The sequence below is a fragment of the Mustela nigripes genome, unplaced genomic scaffold, assembly GCF_022355385.1.
Source record: "Mustela nigripes isolate SB6536 unplaced genomic scaffold, MUSNIG.SB6536 HiC_scaffold_148, whole genome shotgun sequence".
In the NCBI taxonomy this organism is placed as follows: Eukaryota; Metazoa; Chordata; class Mammalia; order Carnivora; family Mustelidae; genus Mustela; species Mustela nigripes.
This window is the reverse complement of record NW_026739562.1, coordinates 9680646-9704073: the sequence shown is the minus strand read 5'-3', so window position 1 is coordinate 9704073 and position 23428 is coordinate 9680646. Positions and strand designations below refer to the sequence as shown.

The following is a 23428-nucleotide window of genomic DNA, read 5'->3' as shown; positions in this document are numbered from 1 at the left end:
GGAGGGATAGGGTTGCTGGATGATGGACATTGGGGAGGGTATGTGTTATGGTGAGTGCTGTGAATTGCAGAAGACTGATGATTCACAGACCTGTACCCCTAAAGCAAATAATATATTATGTTAATTTTTAAAAAATAGGAAAAATCAATGAAACTAAGATGTAGTTTTCTGAAATAAGTAATAGACAAACCTTTAGCAAGACTTATGAAGAAAAAAAAGACAGGACTCAAAAAATTAGAAATAACAAATGATACCACAAAAATACAAAGGGTTTTCAGAGACTACTATGAACAATTATATGCCAACAAATTGGACACTCTAAAAGTAATGGATCAATTCCTAGAAATAAACAACCTTCTAAGACTGAATCATGATGAAAGAGAAAATCTGAACAAACTAATGACTAGTAAGGAGATTGAATCAGTAATCAAAAGCCTCCCAACAAAGAAATAACCTAAGTATCCATCAATAATTGAATGGATAAGGAAGATAATCATCAATTGATTGATGATTGATAATCATCAATAATTGAATTTGGTATATAAATACACAATGAAATATTACTCAGTCATAAGAAGGAAAGGAATCCTGCTATTTGCAATAACATGTGTAGACCTTGAGGCATTATGCGAAATAAAGTCAAATAAATACTGCAAGGTATAACTTATATGTGGAATCTAAAAGAAAAAAAGTTAAGTCAAACTCATGGAAACAGAGTAGAAAAGTAGTTGCCAAGAGCTGGCATTGGGGACTTAGGGACAGGCTGAGAAAAAGGAACAAAGGTTCAGCCACAAGATGAATAAGGTCAGAGAATCTGATGGAAAACATGGTGACTATAGTTGATAACACTGTATTGTTATCAATACAGGTCCTCTTGATGGGGTTAGCAGGTTTCTAAGAAGAGGAGGAGAGAGAGAACACTGTGTGACCATCAGGTCCTCTTGATGAGGTTAGCAGGTTTCTAAGAAGAGGAGGAGAGAGAGAACACTGTGTCCCCCTCACATACCCTTGGCACCATGTGAGGACACAGCAGAAGGCAGCTCTGCAAGGCAGAGAGCCCTCACCAGGGAACCAGACCCACCAGCACCTTGATTTTGTACTTCTGGCCTCGCCTCTGGAACTATGAAAACTAAACTCATGTTGTTTAAGCCACTGAGGATGGTATTTGTTACAGCAGCCTGTGTATGATATTGAAAAAATATATGAACTAAAAAAAAGGCAGGTCAAACAAGAGTGTGCAAACATGATAGTATACATGTATAAATGATAACGACTTGTTTGAATCCATGTATTCTCAGCTGTTTCCATTGATTCTCTACAACACAGATATCAGCCTCTCTGCATTTGGCAGAAAACGTTCGCTGCTGCTACAATCATCATCAAGGGAAGAAAAAGAGCCAATTAGTTCTCCACTCTGTGCAGTCGATGATCAGTCCCTGCTTTCTGTGGCCCATGCCCAGCTTTATGACATGATGCCTTTGGCAAATAATTATACTCTAAGGAGCTGAGGCAAAGAGCGAGGAAAAGTTTGCAAAGAAGAAAATTAATGTCATCCCTCAGGGGGGTTTTCAGAGCTGAGTGTTTTTTTACCTCTTTGAGATCCCCAGGAGCTGTAGGTAAGTAATTAAAGGCATGACTGGAGGCTGTGAGAACGCTGATGAGCCAGAGCCTGCGGTTCCAGGCTCCTCCCGTAACCACAGTGTGCACCCGTGGACTCAACACCTCCCAGCACCTCTGTTAGATCCACAAAACAAGACATTGAGAAGTTGCTGGGTTGCCATGCCAGTGCAGAAGCACAGAGGTCATTTCTTTCCCATCTCCCCCTTCCCCAGACATGTGTCTCTGGAAGGGTGGACAATACCACCCTTTGTGGAATCCCTGCTAGGTACCAGGCACGGTGCTGTGCACTTTATCCACTGAATTGACCAATATGGCACAGAACATCAGTGCTCACTGATACCTGCAGTTTTCTGCTTCCTTGGTAAACAGCTAAATGCTATTTCCCTGTCAGTGGAATGCAGGTGAAAGTGATACATGTCATTTCCACACTTGGCCATAGAAACCCCCCCACACACACAGTGTCTTCCACTTTCTCTTCCTCATCTTCCAGCTAGAAGGTGACACTCTGAATGACCTTAAGAGGTTTGGGTTAAAGGGGATGGAACCTGTACCAGCCTGGGTCCTTAAATGGTGCCAACCACATTAAACTGTGGCATGACTATTAAGCCACTGAGAGCTGGGCCTTGTTTGTTATAACGGCAGTTAGTTTACCCAAAACATCTATTTCACCATCTCAAAAACACAAATTAAATCACATCTTTTATTTACCCAACTAATGGTTCAAGGCACACCTGCCTTATTAACAGAAGTCCACTATCTCCCACATAATGCTGAACCTCATCTCCATCTCAGATTGTCCAAGAACTTCTGAGGAATCCTAGCCCAAAGGACTCCTGCTGCCAAAGACCACGGAGGAAGAGAGGAATTAAACATCTGACTAGGCACCCTCTTTGGTCATTGCCATGTAATTGGACCAGTGTAATCTGATTGATATGGGTCTGCTGCCCAGGTCTAGACCACTGTCACGCCATGGTTAGAGTCCACATGTGAGCCCCAAGGTCATAGTTCTCTTTGTCCACTCTCACACGCTCAGCTATTGTTCCCCAAAACACAACAGTCCAGTATGGTTGGACCCACAGGGGTTTCCAGGCACATGCTGCACCAAATCAAGCTTCCCACATAAACCCTGGTGCTGAACCTATAATCACCAACACTGGTCCCTCTTTCCTTCATGGAGGGCTCCCTCTTGAGGCTTTTAATATTCATTTATGCTGATGGATCATAGTCAACGTTACCATGAACCACCTAAATAGGTTTCCTTAATTGTAAATCTTACAGACCAAAAGTTGGGGGTTTGGGCTCTTTCTTCCCAGAAAGCCCCTTGCTCTGTATGAAAATTGTTCATACCAAGGGGAAGCACTTTTTACTCCACCTCTTGAAAAACATCATAATAATAAGTCCCCACACTTACTACATCTCCATTACTAAGCAGTGTACTCAATTAACTTCTCAGAACAAAGACATCTACTCTAGGGAAACTTCCTGCCTCTGTCTATACAGAGAAGAAGCTAGCAGTTAATCTTGAGTTTTGCACATAGTATCTCATTTAAAGCTATGAGTAAATGCTATCATATCACACAGCATTATGAGTCAATGCTGTTATTCTTTTTTTTTTTTTAAAGATTTTATTTATTTATCTGACAGACAGAGATCTGTAGGCAGAGAGGCAGGCAGAGAGAGAGGAAAGGAAGCAGGCTCCCTGCTGGGCAGAGAGCCTGATCTGGGGCTTGATCTCAGGACCCTGGGATCATGACCTGAGCCGAAGTTAGAGGCTTTAACCCACTGAGCCACCCAGGCGCCCCAATGCTGTTATTCTTACAAAGAACTAGATGCTCAAAGAAGGGAAGTGGCTTGTCTGCAGGATCACAGCTAGTAGGTGGTCAGCGAGGCCACAAATCTTGTTCATTGGATTCCAAAGCTTAAAGCAGTTTCTGAGGATCAGGAACCCAGGAAGGGTTTAGCTGGACAGTCTGGTTCAAAGTCTCCCCGGAGGCCACAGTCAAGCTGTGTGCCTCTGGGCTGTGTGGCTGTGTGGCTGTGTGGCACTCTGGGTGCCAGAGAGCAAAGATCATTGGGGGTTGTCTTGGTTGGAGACCACACAGGACTTCTTTTCCCCTCTTTTTTTTTTTTACCTGAATTTCCTAAATTTTTTTAAATAAAGATCTTATTTCTTTATCTGTCAGGGAGAGAGAGCATAAGCATGGGAAGCAGCAGGCAGAGGGAGGTGCAGGCCCCTCGCTGAGTCAGGAGCCCAATGTGGGACTTGACTCCAGAACCCTGGGATCATTACCTGAGCTGAAGACAGATGCTTAACCAACTAAGCCACCCGGGCATCCCTAAATTTCCTAAATTTTTTACCAAGAACATACTGTATACCAGATTATAAAGAAAAAAGCTATCGAGTGCTGGCAAGGGCATTTCCTCAACCCTGTTGATTTTTAGGCATCCTATCTCTGCCTTCTAGTTCCTTTTCCAATCCTATTTTCCTCCGTAGCCTTCCCAACAGTTTAAACAAGTGTCTCTTCCTCGGCCAATCCTCTGGCTCCATCTAGTGGCCACTTTCGAACTTGCTCCCCTGACAAAGTTTCTCAACTTTTGGATCCAAGGATTTACCTTGCCTTCAGGAAAGTGACTTGGATAGGATAGGATGGAACTCATAAGCCTAGAGTCTCGTGTTTTTCCTCAGAAGCCCCAGAGATCTTCAAGTCCAGTCCCAAAGGAATATGTCCCCCAGAAGGGACGGATGGGCTGTGAGAACTTTTTAAAACAGGGACTAAACCTGCCTCCTCCTTCTAGATGACAACCAGCCCTCCCCGCTCGGGGACCAACATTCAGCCAGGAGCCCGAAGGTCCCTATTTTCCTACAGCTTTACAGCTCAGAACCTAACTTCCAAAAACTTAACATTCTTTTTTAACAAACTGCTAGCAGCTGGAATGCTCAAAAAACAGTCTTGGGCTCACACTCATTTTAGAGAACTTTGTAAAACTTAACAAGTATACTTTAAAATATGTTATAGCTAATTTTTTTCATCAAGGAGAAAACAATATTAGGTTTGAATGAGTTGAGTAGTCACTGGAATAAAATAGAAAATTTAGGCAAGTAAAAATTAAAATAAAGCCACTTAATAATAATAATAATAAATCCCACCATTACATATTCTGGGGTTGTCTTTCTTCTATGCATTTATCTGCTTTTTAAATGGGATTATTCCCTACTTCAGTTCTACAAACTGCTTTTCTCAAAATTTACATGTCAGAAGAGCACAGGTGATTGTCTGATGTTTATTTCCAGTGATACCTCGGTTTCTTGGCTATACCTGAGTAATCTTTATGGAACTAAGTGTTAGAAGCAGAAAACACTTATATGTGAGACCATTTTTGCCTTTTAGACTGGTTTCTTAAAAAGTCAGAAACAGAGTATGAAGGTTTCTTGCATCCTCCTCCTGCCTCACCCAAACCAAGAGGGTACGCAGAAATATTTTGGGACAGCTTTGGCCTGAACCAAGGCATGAAGACTATGTATGCGTTCCCCCACCCAGTGTTATCTCTAAGCAGAAAGTCTGGGAGGGCTAACTGTATCATAATCTTTAGTGAAGGCTTCTATGATACAGCTATAGGCAAATTCTGTTTTCTCTGGTGTGATAGATCCGAATTCCATTTATCATTGCCTGGTTAAGAAATGGACTGTTTTAAGGTGACGGGTGTTAAGGAGTGCTCTGGTTGTGATGAGCCCAGGATGATGCAGGGGGTCACTATATTGTACACCTGAAACTAACATAACACTGTATGTTAACTAACTGGAATTAAAATGAAAACTTTAAAAAATTGACTATTTTAAATGAAATCATCTATTCTTGAAAGAGACGACTAAGAACCAAGCCTTAAAGTTGACTCAAATCCCAGCTTCACCCATTACTAGCTGTTTTGTTATTGCCACAAAAATGCTATATAATAGGGGCACCTGGGTGACTCAGTTGGTTAAGCGTCTGACTCTTGATTTCAGTTCAGGTTGTGATCTCAGGGTCCTGGGATCGAGCCCCCCGTGGGACTCCAAGCTCAGCATGGAGTCTGCTTGTCCTTCTCCCTCTGCTCCTCCCCGTACTCTCTCTTGCCCTCTCTCTCAAATAAATAAATAAAATCTCTTTTTAAATGCCACATAATAAATGATCCCAAAGTCATAGAGAATGCAGTAAATCATTCTCATGGATGTGTAGGTCAACTAGGGAGCAGTGAACAGAGGCAGGGTTGGACCAGGTGTCTCTGCTCCCAGATGGAGCCCAGCTGGGCTTGGCTGGGGCAGCTCTGTCTGCTCCACACATATTCATTCCGGGGCTCAGGTTTACAGGGCAGCAGCTGTCCAGGGGAGGTTCTTTTCATAGCAATGGTTGAAGTACAAGAGAGTGAACAAAACCGAATGAAGTGTCTTATGATCTAGGCTTGGCACTAATACTGTCACTTGTGCCCTATCCACAAATCATCTGGCCTCATCCTGAGTCAAAGACAGGGGAGGGGAGTGTATTGGCCCACCACTGTCCTGTACACAATCGCCCACCTACTCCTCTGGCTTCTTACTGTGCTCTTACCTCACCTGTTAGTTATACTCTGAAGACCAGTCTCCAGTGACCCCTTTTCAAAGCACCGAATGCACTCCTGCCTCAGGGCCTTGGCACACCCTGCCACTCCCTCTGATCCTTTCTCATTCAAGCTACAATGTATCAGCAGGTAGGTTTAATTCCTTTTAATTCCCTTTTAAATTTCCTGTTTCTCCAGTAGGCCCTAAAATTCCACAAGGGCAATGACCATGTCTGTCTTGTTCACAAATGTCTATACCCAGGGCCACTGCCAGCCCACAGTAGATGACCAATACAAATTTAGATTGATAAATGAATCGCTACCACGTATTGGATAGTTCATATATCCCAGGTGCTGTGCCGAGTGTCACAGCAGCAAAATTACAACCACACTCATATAGGTAAAAAGTTGAAATGTCACCTCTTTTCTTACAGAACTTGTCTTAAAGCCCCCTCTTTGCTGAGTGGCCAAGTCTGAAACATAGGGTAGGCCCAGAAACTCCCCAGTCTGACTGGTGATGGCCAAGACACCCTTGGGAAGATGCTCTCCTAGGGGCCTGAGTCTTTAAACTTCCTCAGGTTTGACAAGACATCAACCCACACCCGCCTCTCTCAGGCACCAGGGCTGTGTTTTCAGCAAACCCCAGACAGTCCAGTCCTGACACTCCAGTTCTAACAGTCCTGACAGTCCAGTCCTGACAGTCCAGTCCTGACACTCCAGTTCTGACAGTCCTGACAGTCCAGTCCTGATAGTCCAGCCCTGACACTCCAGTCCTGACACTCCAGGCAAACAGCTTTCTGCCACCTGATGCACATCAAAAGCAGAAGGTCTGTGATTTCCAGTCTGTTTGGGGAGGGGAAGACCTAAAGCTCAGGCTTCCAAACTGGTACCTGCACGATTCTTTAGCTCCACATACATCCACCCAGAAGCATCTTTTCTTAAGGCAAAATGCTTTCTAGCCTCAACCAGTAATAATTAAATTATAATACACTCCAGATCTGTGTTCTTTGCCTAATGAGAAAAGTAATTACAGCCACGGCCTCGGGCAGACCTGGACACACCAGGGGTACCATGCCTGGAAAACTGACCCACGTTCACATAGTGTTCGTCAATAAACAGCTCAGGAACGTGCTGGAACTGTCCATGGTTTTGTTGCACTTGACAAGCGGGCCAGTGTGTAGCAGTAAGTCCCCCGATAGCTGGGAGAGGTGAGGAGCATGGGGAGTGAGGGACAGACAGAGAGCACACATCATGGGCAAGGCAAGGTGCTGGGAGAATCCCCCTCAGTACCAACTAGGGCTGAGAACTAGGCTGTGGACCCCGTGTGGGGGAAGGGGGGTCGGATGGGGGAACTCTGTCTCCCACTGCAAGGACTGCGTGTGCCCCTTTCCGTGCGGTAAATTCTACCTCTGACTCGCATTTGCAGGACTTCAGTCCCATTAATCTGCCAGGTATCTGATGGGGCCCTTCCCTCTAGCCCATGTGACGCAGTGTGACCACCACGCCGTTTCCATCCAGAGAAGATAGTGGAGGTAAGTTACGGGCCTGTGTGCGAATGAGGTTACTTTTTTTTTTTAAAGATTTTACTTTTTTATTTGTCAGAGAGGGAGAGAGCGTGCACAAGCAGGGGGAGGGGCAGACAGAGGCTCTGCAGAGCAGGGAGCCGGATGTGGGACTCTATCCCAGGACCCCAGGATCATGACCCGAGCAGAAGGCAGACACTTAACAGACTGAGCCGGTCACGCGTCCCATGCATGTGGTTACTTACGTATAATGTCTACGTCTGCGCACACAGGCACACACACACGCACACACGCCTGGAGCAGTGTCTTGGCAGTGAGACAGCCTCAGGCAACCAGAGTCCCGGAGCTCTTGCCCTCCAGGCTGCCTCAGCTCCGCCAGGTGCGCTCACCCTCCCGCGTTCACCCGATCTCCCGGCCTCCCGGACACACGGACACACGGACACACCTTCCCCAAGTAACGCCGGTGCTTTCACGCCCCAACGACCCCCACCTCCTCCTGCCAAAATTCCACTGGAGACTCGGTTCAGAAACCTCCAGCCTACCTTCTCCTGGAACCCCTCTTACCGATGCCTGTCAACCTCCTGGGCATCTCCTGGGTTCCTTCTGTGTTTGCGCCACCAGGGCGCCGCCCCCTGCTCACCAACCACCTCTGCTGCCTTCGTTCCTGCTTCTCCCGTGGCCGGCCTGCCCAGTGAGCACCGAGGTGTTCTGAGCAGGCTCTAGCCTCCTCCCCACAAGCTCCAGCGCATGGTGAGCCTGTGGCCAGCGCGTGGCCAGAGCATGGGCAGCGTGCCTGCAGCAGGTGACCAATGCGTGGCCACCGCACAAGCTTTCTCCTTGGCACAGGTGTGTACCTGCTTATGATCGTGTGAAAGCCACGACTTGGTGCATCAGAGCATGAAATGCTGTTTTCTTTCTAACGACTTTATTTACTTACCTTATTGGTTCTGTTTCCCCTCTCAGAATGTAAGCTTCATGAGGGCAAAGGTTTTTGCCCCTTTTGTTCATAGTGGAACCCTCGGCCGCTGAGGTGTAGTGGTTGGTGCGTAGCAGACCCGGGAAATAAAAACTGTCCACATTGCTACAATATCCCAGCAATTCTGGGACTCTCCAGATCATCACCGAAACATTCTCAGAAACTCCTGGGCACTTGCCTATGGCATGCGTGCTACCACTGAGTGGCAGAAGTAGGGTGTCCGACCCTCTGAGCACACATTCAGCCACATCTTAGAGGCACACTCACTTCTTCCAAGTCTCCTCTTCACGTAGTCTCCCTAGATGTGTGTTTTGGGCTGAGTTATGTCTCCCCAGAGTTCATATGTTAAACTTCTAAGCCCAGTACTTCAGAATGTATTTGGAGATATGGTCTTCAATGAAGGGGGGAAATCGGAGAGGAAGACAAACCATGAGAGACAATGGACTCCAAGAAACAAACTAGGGTTTCAGAGGGGAGAGGGGTGGGAAAATAAGTCAGCCCGGTGATGGGTACTAAGGAGGGCACGGACTGCAGGGAGCCCTGGATGTACTAAGTAAACAATGAATCATGGAACACTACATCAAAAACTAATGATGGGGCGCCTGGGTGGCTCAGTGGGTTAAGCCGCTGCCTTCGGCTCAGGTCATGATCTCAGGGTCCTGGGATCGAGTCCCGCATCGGGCTCTCTGCTCAGCAGGGAGCCTGCTTCCTTCTCTCTCTCTCTGCCTGCCTCTCAGTGTACTTGTAATTTCTCTCTGTCAAATAAATAAATAAAATCTTAAAAAAAAAAAAACTAATGATGTACTGTAAAATAAAATTTAATAAAAAATTTTTAAATAATGAGATTTTTTATTTAAAAAAAAAAAGGAGAGGTGAGTATAGTAAATATTAAGTCATTGGGGGGCCTTAACTCTTTATGGCTGGTGTCCTGATAGAAAGAGGTGAGGACACAGACCCACACAGAGGGAAGATCGTGTGAGGACAAAGGGAGATGGTAGCCACCTGCAAGCCAAGGAGAGAGGCCTCAAAAGAAACCAGCTGGCAGCACTTTGGACTTCAGGCCCCCCGACTAGTGTGACAGTGAGTCTCTGCTGTTTCAGACCCCTGGTCTGCGGCACTTTGTTGTGGCAGTCCGGAAACAAACACTAGGTAGAAAATCCAAAAGGACCCCATGTTGTGGTTAAGGATGCCTCAAGTTGCAGGCTGGCTAGGACACTGCTTCGTAAATGAACTGGTGTGCACACAAAGTAAAAAAGTGGGGGTACGGGGAAGAAACAAAGGCACAGCGTGTTGACATTTTTTATATTTGGTATTTGTGAGTCTTTTTAAAAAAAATTTTCAGGCCATTTTTTTCCTTTAAAAAAAAAAAAAGCAACCAACAGCAATACTCTGTACAAGTATAACAAACATTAGAAATATGCATCATTCCAAAATAGTTACAAGAAAATTACAGTTTTAGAGTCCATATCAACACATCCTGTTCATATGTGCCCCCAAGAGAGAAAAGCTACAGTATGTCGAACACTTGACGGCTACACAGTCTGAAAACTCAGAACTTGGACTTTTGAGGCAAATCAACATCAGTCACCAAGACTCATTTAGCTCAATAAGCACACCCCAGCGCTGCAAAAGAAAACCAGGCTTTTACATCATCTCGGGTGAAAAGCAAACACGGATCGGCTGCATAATTGGCCCCCATCCCCCAGGAGCCTCTGACTCCGTGAAGCCCAAATCCAGTGCAGTTAAATGTGCCAAAGTCCAGCCAGAGGTCGCCACGTGCCCACGGGGAACAGACCCCCAAATGTCATTTTCCACTGGTCCCTGTGTCACTAGGTTTACCTTTGGGGGCAAATGTCCTTGCTCTTGGGAGAAGGTACCAATGACCCAAATGCCCCCAACCAACTGACCACCAATCTTTCACTGATAACTAACCCCATCCTGGCTGTTTTTCTGTGTGCAACTGGCAAATACTGAAGCAGGGATGATCACACCCTCTCCGCGATTCCACTAGATTCCTCAGATTTTAGTTCGCTATTCCTGGGAGGCTTTGGCACAGGAGCTCAAAAGCACCTTCTGTTTCCTATGGCCAACCTCCAGCCCATGTGTTCTTTATATTTACATAATTTTCTTCCCTTTTCAAACACTGTGCTATAAATACCCTCACGACCCCACCAGCCCCAAACCCCGTCCTCTTTAGGATGCAAAGAAGCATCGTGACCTTCATGTGACCTGCCACGTGGAATCCAGACCTCTAGACCACAAGCCTTCTTCCCAGGATTTGAGAGTGGCTTGCTGGGGCAGCTGCCTGTTTCCCAAACCCGTATCGGGCAGAAGGGAGGAGGATTTCTGGGTGTTTTGTGTGTTTTTTATACAATAGGTTTACAGTTACTGTTGCTTTAACCTTTTAAAGGGATTTTTAGACTTTTAAAGGGACTTGACACCTAAACACCCATCCCAGTGGCTTCCTGACAACTGAAGTGGAGAAGGGTGTGGCCAACAGAATTTCTGCCCAGGCAAGAGCCTCTCGATGGGGTCAAGGAACTCTCCAAGATCTGGGCGCATCGAGGGGCAGACCAGTGTGAAGGTTTGGAAGCCATCTGCCCAAACCCGACATCACTCAGCAGCCTGGGACGGCATGGCTTCCCTGATGCAGACCTCAAGAGCTGAAGGCCCCCTTGAAACAGAGTCCAGAGGGCCCATCCAGGCCCGTACCACCCATTCCTTTAAGGGCCTGATGCTAAATGAACTGCTTGCCATGAAAGAAAGCAAAGGATTTGGCAAAAAGTGCAATTTCTCTGTGGGAAGGAAGTTCTCCCCAAACACGACACCTTCTCCACCTCTCCTTTTAATCCTTTCAGTACCTCAAAGGGAAAAGGGGGACAAAAGACATACAAGCGCTAAACCTCGGAACTGAGCCAAGGGCGTTCAGTTGTGGTTCACCCTTCATGACCCACTAACATGTCCAGTCAGCTCTCAAAGCGCCAGCAGAGTGAGGAACACAGCAGGGGCAGGAGACGGGCTCCCCCAGGTCAACGGTGACCAGGGCACTCAGAGAAGCCCCCGCCCCTGTTTTCACTCGGACACAATTGTCCTAAGTTTACAGCAGGATTTATTACTGTGGAAAACAGCCACAGGATTCCAGGAACCTGGCAATTCCTTCATAAGACCTTATATACTTCATTGCCTATAGGAGGAGAAACCCAAAACTTCTTCCAAATATAACCTGAGCCACAATATAAAATAAAAAGAAACAAATCCTTTCATGTTAATGCCTTGAGAAGTTTACAGATTATGTACCAATAAAATAAATCCACATAAATTCTGAAATTCTTGGTGGATACAACACCTGAAGCCAAAAAAAAAAAATTAATCTACATTTTTAAAAAATCAAAGTAATTACAGCAGCAGTATAGTGAAAAGAGGTTTTAAAAATAATTACATCTTTGATACAAATTCAAACTTTGTACACCTCAATTCAAAGGAATGACTGTTTTAAGAGTTTAGTATATATATATACAGTAGATATGGATGTGTGTCACTGCAGATAGACTAAAGCCAGTGGACTTTGAGGGAGGAGGGATTAGTCAGACACTGTTTTCACACTGAAGTGTTCACAGATTGCCACGCTTTTAAACACACACACACACATATACACAGACACACAGACACACATAAAATGCCAACCTGAGTAAAACATTACTAAAAACCTAGAGCATCATGAATCACTAAATCACATATTGCACCTTTAAATAATCCTTCTTACCAAATACAGAAACAAGAAAAAGGATAAAAGAGGGACAAGAAAAGGAGACCATGTCACTGTAGGGTTCCTTTGCTTCCCTCCCCTAACCCCACCCCACAAATTCTCAAGGTGATACCTGGTTTCCCCTCTCACTCAACCAACCAATGGGCTGAAAATGTGGCCAACAGAAGTGTCTTTGGGGAAAAGTGGGAGGGAAAAGGGAAGAAAGAATAGAGCACAAAACAGGGGGGAGGTGAAGGGGAGGGGAGGCCTCCTCTAGTCAAATGAGAACAGGAATGTTACTGAGAAGGCTGAACCTCGGATACTAAACTACTGTTTAAATATTCCGTATATTCCAATTAGGAGATTCAATACAAAAATAGAGATATCTACTGAGTTTTGCCTGTGGAAGCATAATTCAGAAAAGGCACATGTTCAAATAGAAAACCCAGGCAGGAGAGGCACCACGTACCCCTCCCTACATGATAATCATCCACAATTATGTATTTTCCATCAGCTAGATTCCAAGATACAGTAGGTAAAAATAGACCTCTGATACTTAAAATATATTCAACCCAACACAATCCTGGCTTTAGCATGTGAATCATATAAAATAGTCTTTTTTAAAAAGAATCTGTTTTGAAAAAGAAAAAAAAAGTCATAGCTCACTTTTCCTGGTGTTCCATAATTCTTAAGAAAAATTTAAAAAAAAAAAACAAAAAGTGAACTCATCCCATTGGTGATCAGGAATGTAGTAGATTAGCTCACCACCCATCCACAGCCCCTGTCAGCCCCAACTTCTCATCTGTCCTGTGCAGCCTCACACCCTCAAATTAGTTCTAACGAAACAGAACAAAGAATTAAGATATTAGACATATAAAAACATGTCCACATCGGGGCATTTTCCTTTGCTGTGGGTGTGACGGTCCAGGTAACTCCAGAAAGGTCTGACTTTGGGATTAGGCAATATAACCATTTGTCTTTCCAAACGCAGTCACGGGAGCAAGGTTTTCATAGATTGTCATTGCGGTTGTGTTCTGGTAGATGAGATCTACTTTTGAGTCCTTCTGGGATCTGATAATATCCAGAACACACTGGTTGAGGAAAACATACTGGTCCTGTAGAAGAGTAAAAAGAGAAAGCCAATGAGCAGAGAGGTCCCAGAGAGTATTAGCAACCAAGGCTATTTTCAGATTACCCCACTCCCCCAAACCCACCAACCACCCCGCCACACACCCAGTGAACACTTCAAGTTCACGTTTATCAAGAAGCTGCCACATTCTGGTAAAATCTGAAACCACAGATAGCAAGATTCTCATCATCAATCATTCTTAACCAGAGGGACACACTCCCCACACCTCCCCTCCTTAAGGAGGAGTCCCAGAATCTTGGAGAAGAGCAAAAAAGGAATGTGGAAGAAATAAGGCACATATACATTCAAACAAGAAAAAGTCCAGCAAGAATTACTTGGTTAGCGAGCATGTACTGTGTAAGAAGTAAATTGTGATTCTCAACAGAGGGGATGTGTTAAAGGGGGATAAGCAGGGTAGAGTTCAGTGGGGACAACCTCAGGCAAGCTTGTCAGAATCTGTAGCCATTAAAAAGAAAGAGGAAGAAGGGGTATATGCTGACAGAAAGATCCATGATGCTATAAGAGAAAAAAATTACAGTGTAGTATTATATATAAAATAGGATTCAATTTTTTAAAAATACTCTGTGTGTTAATGTCTAAAATATGTAAAGAACCTATACAATTCAACATCAAAAAAAAAAATCTGATTAGAAATTGGGCAGAGGACCTGAATAGACATTTTTCCAAAGAAGATATACAGATGGCCAACAGACACATGAAAAGATGCTCAATATCACTCAACATCAGGGAAATGCAAATCCAAACCACAATAAGGTATCACCTCTCACCTGTCAAAATGGCAGGAAAAAAGGACAGAAAACAAAAAGGATGCCAAGAAAAGGGAACACTCTTGCACTATTGGTGGGAATGTAAATTGGCACAGTCTCTGTGAAAAAACAGTATGGAGTTTCCTCAAAAAAATTAAAAAGAGATATACCATTACAACCCAATAATTCCATGCAACCCCATGTTTATTATAATATTATTCACAGTAGCCTAGATATGGAAGCAACCTAAGCATCCACTGATAGATGAATGGATAAAGAAGATGCGGTATAGATCGACAATGAAATATTACTCAGCCATAAAAAAGAGTGAAATCTTGCCATTTGTGACAACATGGACAGATCTACAGAGTATTATGTTAAGTGAAATAAGATGGACAGAGAAAGACAAATATCATTAGATTTCACTTAAACATAGAATCTAAAAATCGAAACAAACAAATGAAAAACAGAAACCAACCCACAAATACAGAGAACTGCTGATTGCCAGAAGGGAGGGAGACAGGGGATGGGCAACATGGGGGAAGGGCAGTGGGAGGTACAGGCTTCCAGTTACGGGATGAATAAGCCAAGAGGGTAAAAGGTATAGCATAGAGAATCAAATCAGTGATATTGTAATAACGTTGTATGGTAACAGATGGTAGCTACACTTGCGGTGGGAATAACATTACATACGCGGTGGGAATAACATTACATATAGACTCCTTGAATCGCTATGTTGTACCCCTAATGTACTAAATGTACTAAATAACATTGCATGTCAACTGTACTCAGTTTATAAAAAGCAATAGCCAGAAGAAAAAAAAAGATACTGTGTATGTGTGTGTGTACATGTTTTTCTACAGATGTACATAAAGAAACCTGTAATGATATATACAAACCGTAAGCATTGGCTATCTCTAGGGAGCGGGATTGGGGAAGAAAAAGTAATAGAGAAACATAATCCTGTTCTGTCAGATGTTTTAAGATAACAAGTTTACAGGGTGCCTGGGGGCCTCAGTCTGTCAAGCATCTGACTCTTGATTTCGGCTCAGGTCATGATCTCAGCCCCATATGGGGCTCCACACTGGGGGTACAGAGCCTGGTTAAGATTCTCTACCAAGGCAGAAAAAGGGGAACCCTCCTACACTGTTGGTGAGAATGCAAGCTGGTGCAGTCACTCTGGAAAACAGCATGGAGGTTCCTCAAAAAGTTGAAAATAGAGCTACCCTGTGACCCAGCAATGCACTACTGGGTATTTACCCTAAAGATACAAATGTAGTGATCTGAAGGGGCACGTGCACCCAAATGTTTATAGCAGCAATGTCTACAATAGCCAAACTATGGAAAGAACCTAGATATCCATCAACAGATGAATGGATAAAGAAGATGTGATACACACACACACACACACACACACACACACACACACACACTGGAATATTATGCAGCCATCAAAAGAAATGAAGTCTTGCCATTTGCAACAACTAGGATGGAACTAGATGGTATTATGCTGAGCGAAATAAGCCAATCAGAGAAAGACAATTATCATATGATCTCCCTGATATGAGAAATTTGAGAAGCAGGGTGGGGGATTTGGGTGGTAGGGAAGGAAAAACTGAAACAAGATGAGATCGAGAAGGAAACAAACCATAAGAGACTCTTAATCTCACAAAACAAACTGAGGGCTGCCGAGGGGTAGGGGGGTGTGGAGAGGGTGGCTGGGTTACGGACATTGGGGAGGGTATGTTCTATGGTGAGTGCTATGAAGTGTGTAAGCCTGATGATTCACAAACTTGTACCCCTGGGGCAACTAATACATTATATGTTAACAAAAATAATTTTTAAAAAAAAGTAAAAAACAAAACAAATAAACATTCCTCACACTGCAAAAAAAAAAAAAAAAAAAACCCTCTCCCTACCCCTTCCCCCCACTCCCACCACACCTGCTCATGCAAGTGTGCTCTCTCTCAAAATTTTTTAAAAATAAAATAAAAATTTTTTTAAAATAAACACATTTACATTACTTTCAAACTATAAAAGAAAACAAGAAAAGACTTTGTAGGCAGGTGTAAGATTTCTGGGTTTCTCAAAAGGGGATAAAAGACTGAGTCCTACTCTACATAAGTATAGCAGAAAAAAGAAAATCTCTCTTCTGCACAACACAGAGGTGAATTCCACTCTTTGGACCACAACCATGCCGCTCACCCCAAAGCACACAATGTACCCAGGCCTCCAGAATATTCCCTGCTAGAATCAAAAACACAGCACATATTCATGGAGTTCTAAATTGGTACGGGGTGACAGCCTAATACAAAATTAATGTTCTGCTCTCATCCCAGTCAAGACGTGTTCCACCCCTAGAGCATCAAGGAAGGTGATTTCCCATTATGGTTGTTGAGAATGTGACTCGAAAACAATGTTTAGCAGGAACATCTCAGGGAAAGCCAAATCCAACGGTCTTACCCAACTGACATTGTAGATATTAAGCATTCATCTTCTCAACTGGCCAGCCACCCCCCTGTAGCTATGATAATCGCCGTTGTATAATATTTCCTTGGCTGGGTGAGGATACACAGTGGTATGAATGCAGCAACATCCATTTCATTCACATCGTTAACATCTGATGAGTCCATTCAGGAGCTCATTTTAAGGATGGTCAGACCTTCTTAGGAACAAAGTGTGATAATACCAGTTTTATGAGTTTACAACCCAGAAGCCAAAGTTCAGATTATGTGATGAGTCAGTAGCTGCAAGGTAGGGAATCCTGACGTTATCTTGGTTTGTACAGTTCCATTGCTGATATCAGTTACCACTATCTCACTATATCAAATCATTCAATCACACATCAGTTAAGGATCTTAAAGAATGCCTCACAGCCCAGAGCCAGAAAGATGAAGAAGGTGAAATGTCTTAACTCAAGAATGTGATATGATGCAACCTTCTAAAAACAGATTGAAAAGGCAACCTGACAAACACAGAGCTTGGCCTCACCTCTGTTTGCACCATTAAGGGCCTGTGCATTCGAAGGTCATACACAATCCCATATACATCCACCATGTTCTCATTCTCTATCTGGTAGATAAGACGATCAATGGCAATGAATGTGCCTGTCCTTCCAACGCCAGCACTGAAGAGAAAAAGAAATGAGCACATCACCATGGGTTACTTGAACATAAAACTCTCAAGTGTCCCCCTTTATACATATATCTTGCTCTCCCCCACTATCAACACCAAGGATGGTTAAACATCTGCTCTACTGAAATCCTGGCAAGTGGGACTGCGTTAGCTTGGGACTGGGACCCCAGCCGTAACGTTCAATTGGAGGCAAATGACACAAATAAAACATCTGGCTAGACCTTCTTAAATCTTAGTGTCGTTCAAGTCACCACCATAACCTAGGATGGCAAGTTTCATCAACTTATTCCCTGTAGGGCCACAAAGCCCCTCTTTTCTTCTGTTCTAAATTAATTTCTTTAGCTTAAAGGCTAGAGTCCTATTGTTCTAAAGAAGGAAGGGGGCGGGGGGTAAACTTTTTCTGTAATGGACCAGATAATAAATATCCTTGGCTTTGCAGGCAAAATGGCCTCTTTCTGCCATTTTAGCATGAAAGTAATTACAGATAATACATAAATGAGCATGGTTCTGTTCCAATAAAACTTTATTTACAAAACTACGCAGCCAAAGACATTGTGGTGATGGACCCGTATACATTAATTTACACACAGATTTTGTATGCCCAAAAGAATTCATTAATAAATCAATAAAATGAACTAGAACTATGTGCTCCAACTTTGTTAAGTAATAAACCAAAATGCTAAAAGAAGAAAGGAGGTTGCAGAGTGATGCCTGTATCATAAAATCTGGTAAAAGTAAAAAGCTATATAAAACCCACAGGAACATATCAAATAAAATACAAAAGCATGCAAAGGAATGATTCGGATCCATGTTAGGACCATGTTTAACTGTGTAGGAAGGAGACGGATAAGTAGAGACTTCATGACGTAAGATCTTACTAATTAAAAAAAGAAAATGACCTCATTTTATACTTTATTAACTGCTGGTTGAACTATTTTATAAGAAAATGTTATAAATAAGAAATAAGAGTATACTGTAGTTTAAAAAGAAAAAAATAGAGGCAATATACCAGATCTGGTCCACAGGTTATATAGTTTGCCAACCCCCATTCCAGTTCCTGGTCCTTTATACAAACCGTTCTTGAATTTGCAAACGCCTACTGCGTTCCCTCTTGGGCCTTGCTTTTCTAAAGTCTGATATGGCACTTGAAATCTGTCACACACGGAGCACGTCTGCATACCTGCAGTGGACCAGAATGGGTGACTCAGGAGGACTCTGCTTCATGTAGTCACGAACAAGGTACCGAAAGTTAATGAGCAGGTCTGTGGTGTCGGGAACGCCGTGGTCTGGCCAGGAGGTGAAATGAAACTGTCGCAGAGGGTGACTCTCACTTGTCTGGATCTAAAAGCCAAGAAAGAGATAAGCATCCGAGAAGACCTAGTGAAACGGAGCCATCTGGGGATGCCGAGCTGCACGGGATGGTTGACTAGCAGCTAGATAGGAGTGGTTACAAGTAAAAGTTGCAATTTTACATTGCTACAACAATGGATAAAGTGCTTGCCCACACTCTGATGTGCTCACCAAAGCCCACAATATGCTCCAGAAGGAGGGGTTCTCACCCTTCCGTTAAGATTCCAAAAAGTGAAGTGACTCCCCCACACTCAGCTCAGAGGCAGCCTCTTCCTAGGACCCTGAGTTCAGACCTTCCTTTCCCACAGCAGGTGCCTGCCTGTAATGCTCTCACAGTCTTAGACCTACAGCTCCTTGGAGCCTCCAGAAGCCCATCCCTGAACCCACCTGGGAATGTCATCAACCAAAACACCAAAAATGAATTATACTGATACGGCTCTGATACTTGGAACCTTTGGGGCACGTCTGCCTCACAATCTGCACGCCTTCCAGAGAGTCTCATAGCAGGTAGCTAGTGAGCACTAAGTAAATATTTAGAATTGCAGGAGTTTGAGAAAAGGAACTCCCCGCCCCCAACACACCAAAAAACACATCTATTTCAACATCAGACAGACAATAGAAAGTGGATCTTGTTGTAACAGAGTGAGTGATGACACGGGCTGGTTTCCTACCACGGACAAAGGCAGGCACCTGTTATTATCAGAATTCCACCCAGGCTGGACCACTCCTGTCCCTATTCAACTGTGCTCATTATGCCCAGCACTGGGCACTGAGCTCAGCCTCATACCTACATCTGGACTCTAGGCATTTCCATCTCCTTTATGAGAGCTACCTTTGGAAGCTTCTTCTTTTTTTTTTTTTTTTTAATGTATATACATTACAAAAGCAGTGCATTCACATTGTTCAAAATATGGGAAAAGAGTAGAGAAAAAAGGCAGAGTGGAGGAGAGGGTACTGTGAAGTCTTATACACACAAAGGGGACAGTCACAAACTGAATCACAAGTATTCATCCAAAGAAGGAAAGCAGCTGTGACAGACAAGTGGACAGGGAGGTGTAGGGGGAGGTCAGACTTTTCAGCATTTTCTCTACAGAGGGTGGCCAGGTGCTCAGCTTAGGGGTGGCAGTCCAAAGAAACTTTTAGTTCTATCTGCTGTGTTCCCACTTTTAAGAAGGAAAATATATTCATGCACTTTGTGTAATTAAAAAGGAGTCTTAGGGGGTAAAGTGGTATTTTACTAAATGCTACGTGGTCTCCTGGAATCATTCGATCCTGGAACAGGAAAGGGCTTTAGGGGAAAAATGTGAAATCCAAATGAAGACCGGAGTTTAGTTAAAAGATGATAACATCATGGTAATTTTGTTTAAATGATGTGAACAAAGCCATCCATGATTCCCCTCAGTCCCCTCCCCAAGCACGAAAGGAACCGAGGATAACCTGGTCTGGTTAAAATGGGCAAAATCTATAGAATAAGTGCATTATGAGGGTTTCTCAACCACTATGTGCTCCATCAACGTGTGAGAACAGCTTTGACAGCACCTCCAGGGGAGGAATTGAAATATTAATTGAAGCCAACTCCTTTGAGACACAGCATTCAGTGAAGAATTAATACTTAATATACTACCTTGTCTCCATGACTTTTGGAATCTTCAAGAATAATTCTTGTCAAGATGGGATTGGGAGGGAGACAAACCATAAGTGACTCTTAATCTCACAAAACAAACTGAGGGTTGCTGGGGGGAGGGGGGTTGGGAGAAGGGGGGTGGAGTTATGGACATTGGGGAGGGTATGTGCTTTGGTGAGTGCTGTGAAGTGTGTAAACCTGGCGATTCACAGACCTGTACCCCTGGGGATAAAAATATATGTTTATAAAAAATAAAAAATTTTAAAAGAAAAAGAATAATTCTAACCCACCAACCTCCCATAAAAGTTAACTCCACTGATTCTACTCCCAGGCTTTTCTTTGGTGCAATATTCACAATATGCATAGACGTTTGTCCCCCGGTGTGTTTCACTTAATTGCAATCTCGCATCTCTCCATGGTAATTACACAGTCTACGTAGCCATCATTTCTAATAGCTAAATAATGATACACTGACTAGATAACCTATAGTTTAGTTATCTATTCTCTGAAAGCTAGATATTTGAACAGGCTCCAAATCTTCCCTCCATTATAAATAATGCCGAGATTCCTCTTTGTGAATAATAAGCCTTGTCCTCTATTTCAGATTATTACTTTAAGACAGACTCTCAAACATTAAACCACCAGATCAAAGGAGAATGGTTATTTTGATGCTTTTGATATAAACCACAAAGGGCTATACCAATTTACACACTCACCAAAAGATATCAATGTGGCTTCATTGCCTCTATTTCTAGACACCCTATTAAAAAAAGGACACAGGGCGCCTGGGTGGCTCAGTCATTTAAGCGGCTGCCTTCAGCTCAGGTCATGATCCCAGGGTCCTGGGATCGAGTCCTGCATCGGGCTCCCTGCTCAGTGGAGAGCCTGCTTCTCCCTCTCCCTCTGCCTGCCAATCTGCCTATTTGTGCTCTATCTCTTGGTCAAATACATAAATAAAATCTTTTTAAGAAAAGAAAAAAGGACACATAATCTGACTTCCTGCAGTGTCTTCACCATGTAATTGGGTTTTTTTCCCTAACTTTTGGCGGGAGCTGGGTGGTAAGGACATGTCTATATGCCCAGAAATCTTATTAATGTAACCGCTCTCATAAACTACTCCCAACTGCAAAGTGCCACTCCTGAGGTCATATTTGCAACCAAATAATCCAAAAGGGCCTCAGTCTGTAACAAAAACTCTATAAACAAGTGACCTGAAAGCGGAAGGAACAGTGGCTGCTGCTGACCCTTGTTCTCAAGATTCATCTCGTTCCAGAATAACATACAGTAGCAAAAACAAACACAAAACAAAACAAAACACCAGACTGAGAAAAAAACAGAACAAGCTGGTGGCTGCCAGAGGGGAAGTGGGTCGGGGGGGGGGGGGCGAAAGGGGTAAAGGGTACTAAGACCCACAAACTCCCACTTACAAAATGCGTAAGTCACAGGGACAAAGAGGACAGCACAGGGACTAGAATCAATAATGTCGGAATAAAGTTGTGTGGTGACAGATGGGGACTACACTTACCCCAGTGGGCACCACGTAAAGTATGTAAATACTGGGTCACTAGGCAGTACACCTGAAACTAACGTAATATTCTACATCAACTACACTTCAAAAGGGAAAAATAAAAAATAACATGAACTTTCTCTTAAGAAAGTTAAAGCTAAGGGTTGCTTTAGAGTGTATGCAGATCATTTTCATTCTGTGAAAAGAGAGCAAAAGTATTTTTCTGATGCATAACAAAAAGTATATATATTGGTTAATATGAACCTAAAACTATCACCCCAAACTACTATAGGGTCTTCTTTTCTGAGGCCTATCCATCTTGGCCTCTTACTTACGTTTTTCACCGTGAAGTCTCTGATGGTCCATTCTGGAAGAACAACTTCTGATGTCATTGCCACCGTTATGTCCCCATAATCCTGAACCTGCTTGGAGGGCCAGTACTCCTCACATTTGGTCTAGAGTAAAATTGCATTTTTATTCAAAAAAGTCAGGTCGCACCGTCCGCCATCACTACAGCTTCATAAGGAAGACTGGCTCTTGGAAACTTGCATCAGAGACTGCGTCGGCCCTTTAGCTGGGTTCTGTCAGACTCCCAAAATTGTTTTTTTAATTTACAATTATGGCCAACTCTTTTACAATTGGGACGTTCCTCATAAAATTCCAGATTCCCGGCTTCTCCTGAGAACTCAGAAGATCTGGCCCACCCTGAGCCCCCATTTCTGCATGAAAATGGATTTAGAGCAGAACAGTCATTGTCCCTTCTCTGAGGACACAGTCCCAGCCGGCTTCCTTCGGCTCCGACGGCCACCAGCCCACGACTGTCCTCCGAACTAAACTCAGACTGACCCATAACCCCGTGCAGCTAAAAGAAATGAGAACCGTCCCCAGTATTTTCAGACCCACACTAATTAGAATAAAAATACAGACACGAATAAAAAGAATCAAATTAAATCACTCCGGGTCTTCGATTTAAATAAATCGGTGGGCAGATGTAAATAGAATAAAAATCAGGAAACATCTGCTCTGCAAGAATATCTAAATCTCTAATTTGACAAATGACTTAATACACCCACACGAACACACACTCTTTCTCCCTCCTCCCTTCCCGCCTTTCCGAGGTGTGTTCTACTGCAGGTGCCGTCCAAACCGATTATCTGACTCTTATCTGACTCGCCCCAGGGAGGTCTATTTTGCTCTAAAAAAACAGATGCCCGGACTCCACCTCCAGGCTTCTGACTCTGGCTGCGGACCTGTATTTTTTAAAAAGATCCCAGTTTCCAGACCACTGCTCCCACAAAGAACACAGGACTCAGACACACAATGAGATGGAGCGGATGCTCTCAGCTCAGCCTCTTCCCAGCTGGGTGTCGGCTGCTACCGTGTGGGCAATTCTTAAGATCTCTGAGCCTCAGTTTCCCCATCTACACAATAATTATAAAGGAGCGCTGTTAGAAGAAAAAAATAACATACGTGGAGTAAA

The 23428-nt window shown here is 43.6% G+C and overlaps 1 protein-coding gene across 1 annotated transcript in view; it reads right to left on the bottom strand.

Annotated features, from left to right (window-relative positions):
* Positions 1–9979: 9979 nt before the first annotated feature.
* LOC132008440 (receptor-type tyrosine-protein phosphatase eta-like) overlaps positions 9980–23428 on the bottom strand; it is a 163979-nt gene continuing 150530 nt past the window's right edge. Inside the window, exons 21-24 of the mRNA XM_059387047.1 lie at positions 22284–22403; positions 18648–18808; positions 17324–17459; positions 9980–13551 (exon numbers count right to left, since the gene is read on the bottom strand). Coding sequence (XP_059243030.1) covers positions 13393–13551; positions 17324–17459; positions 18648–18808; positions 22284–22403 — 576 coding nt within the window. The 3' untranslated portion in view covers positions 9980–13392. The remainder of the gene's footprint in view (positions 13552–17323; positions 17460–18647; positions 18809–22283; positions 22404–23428) is intronic.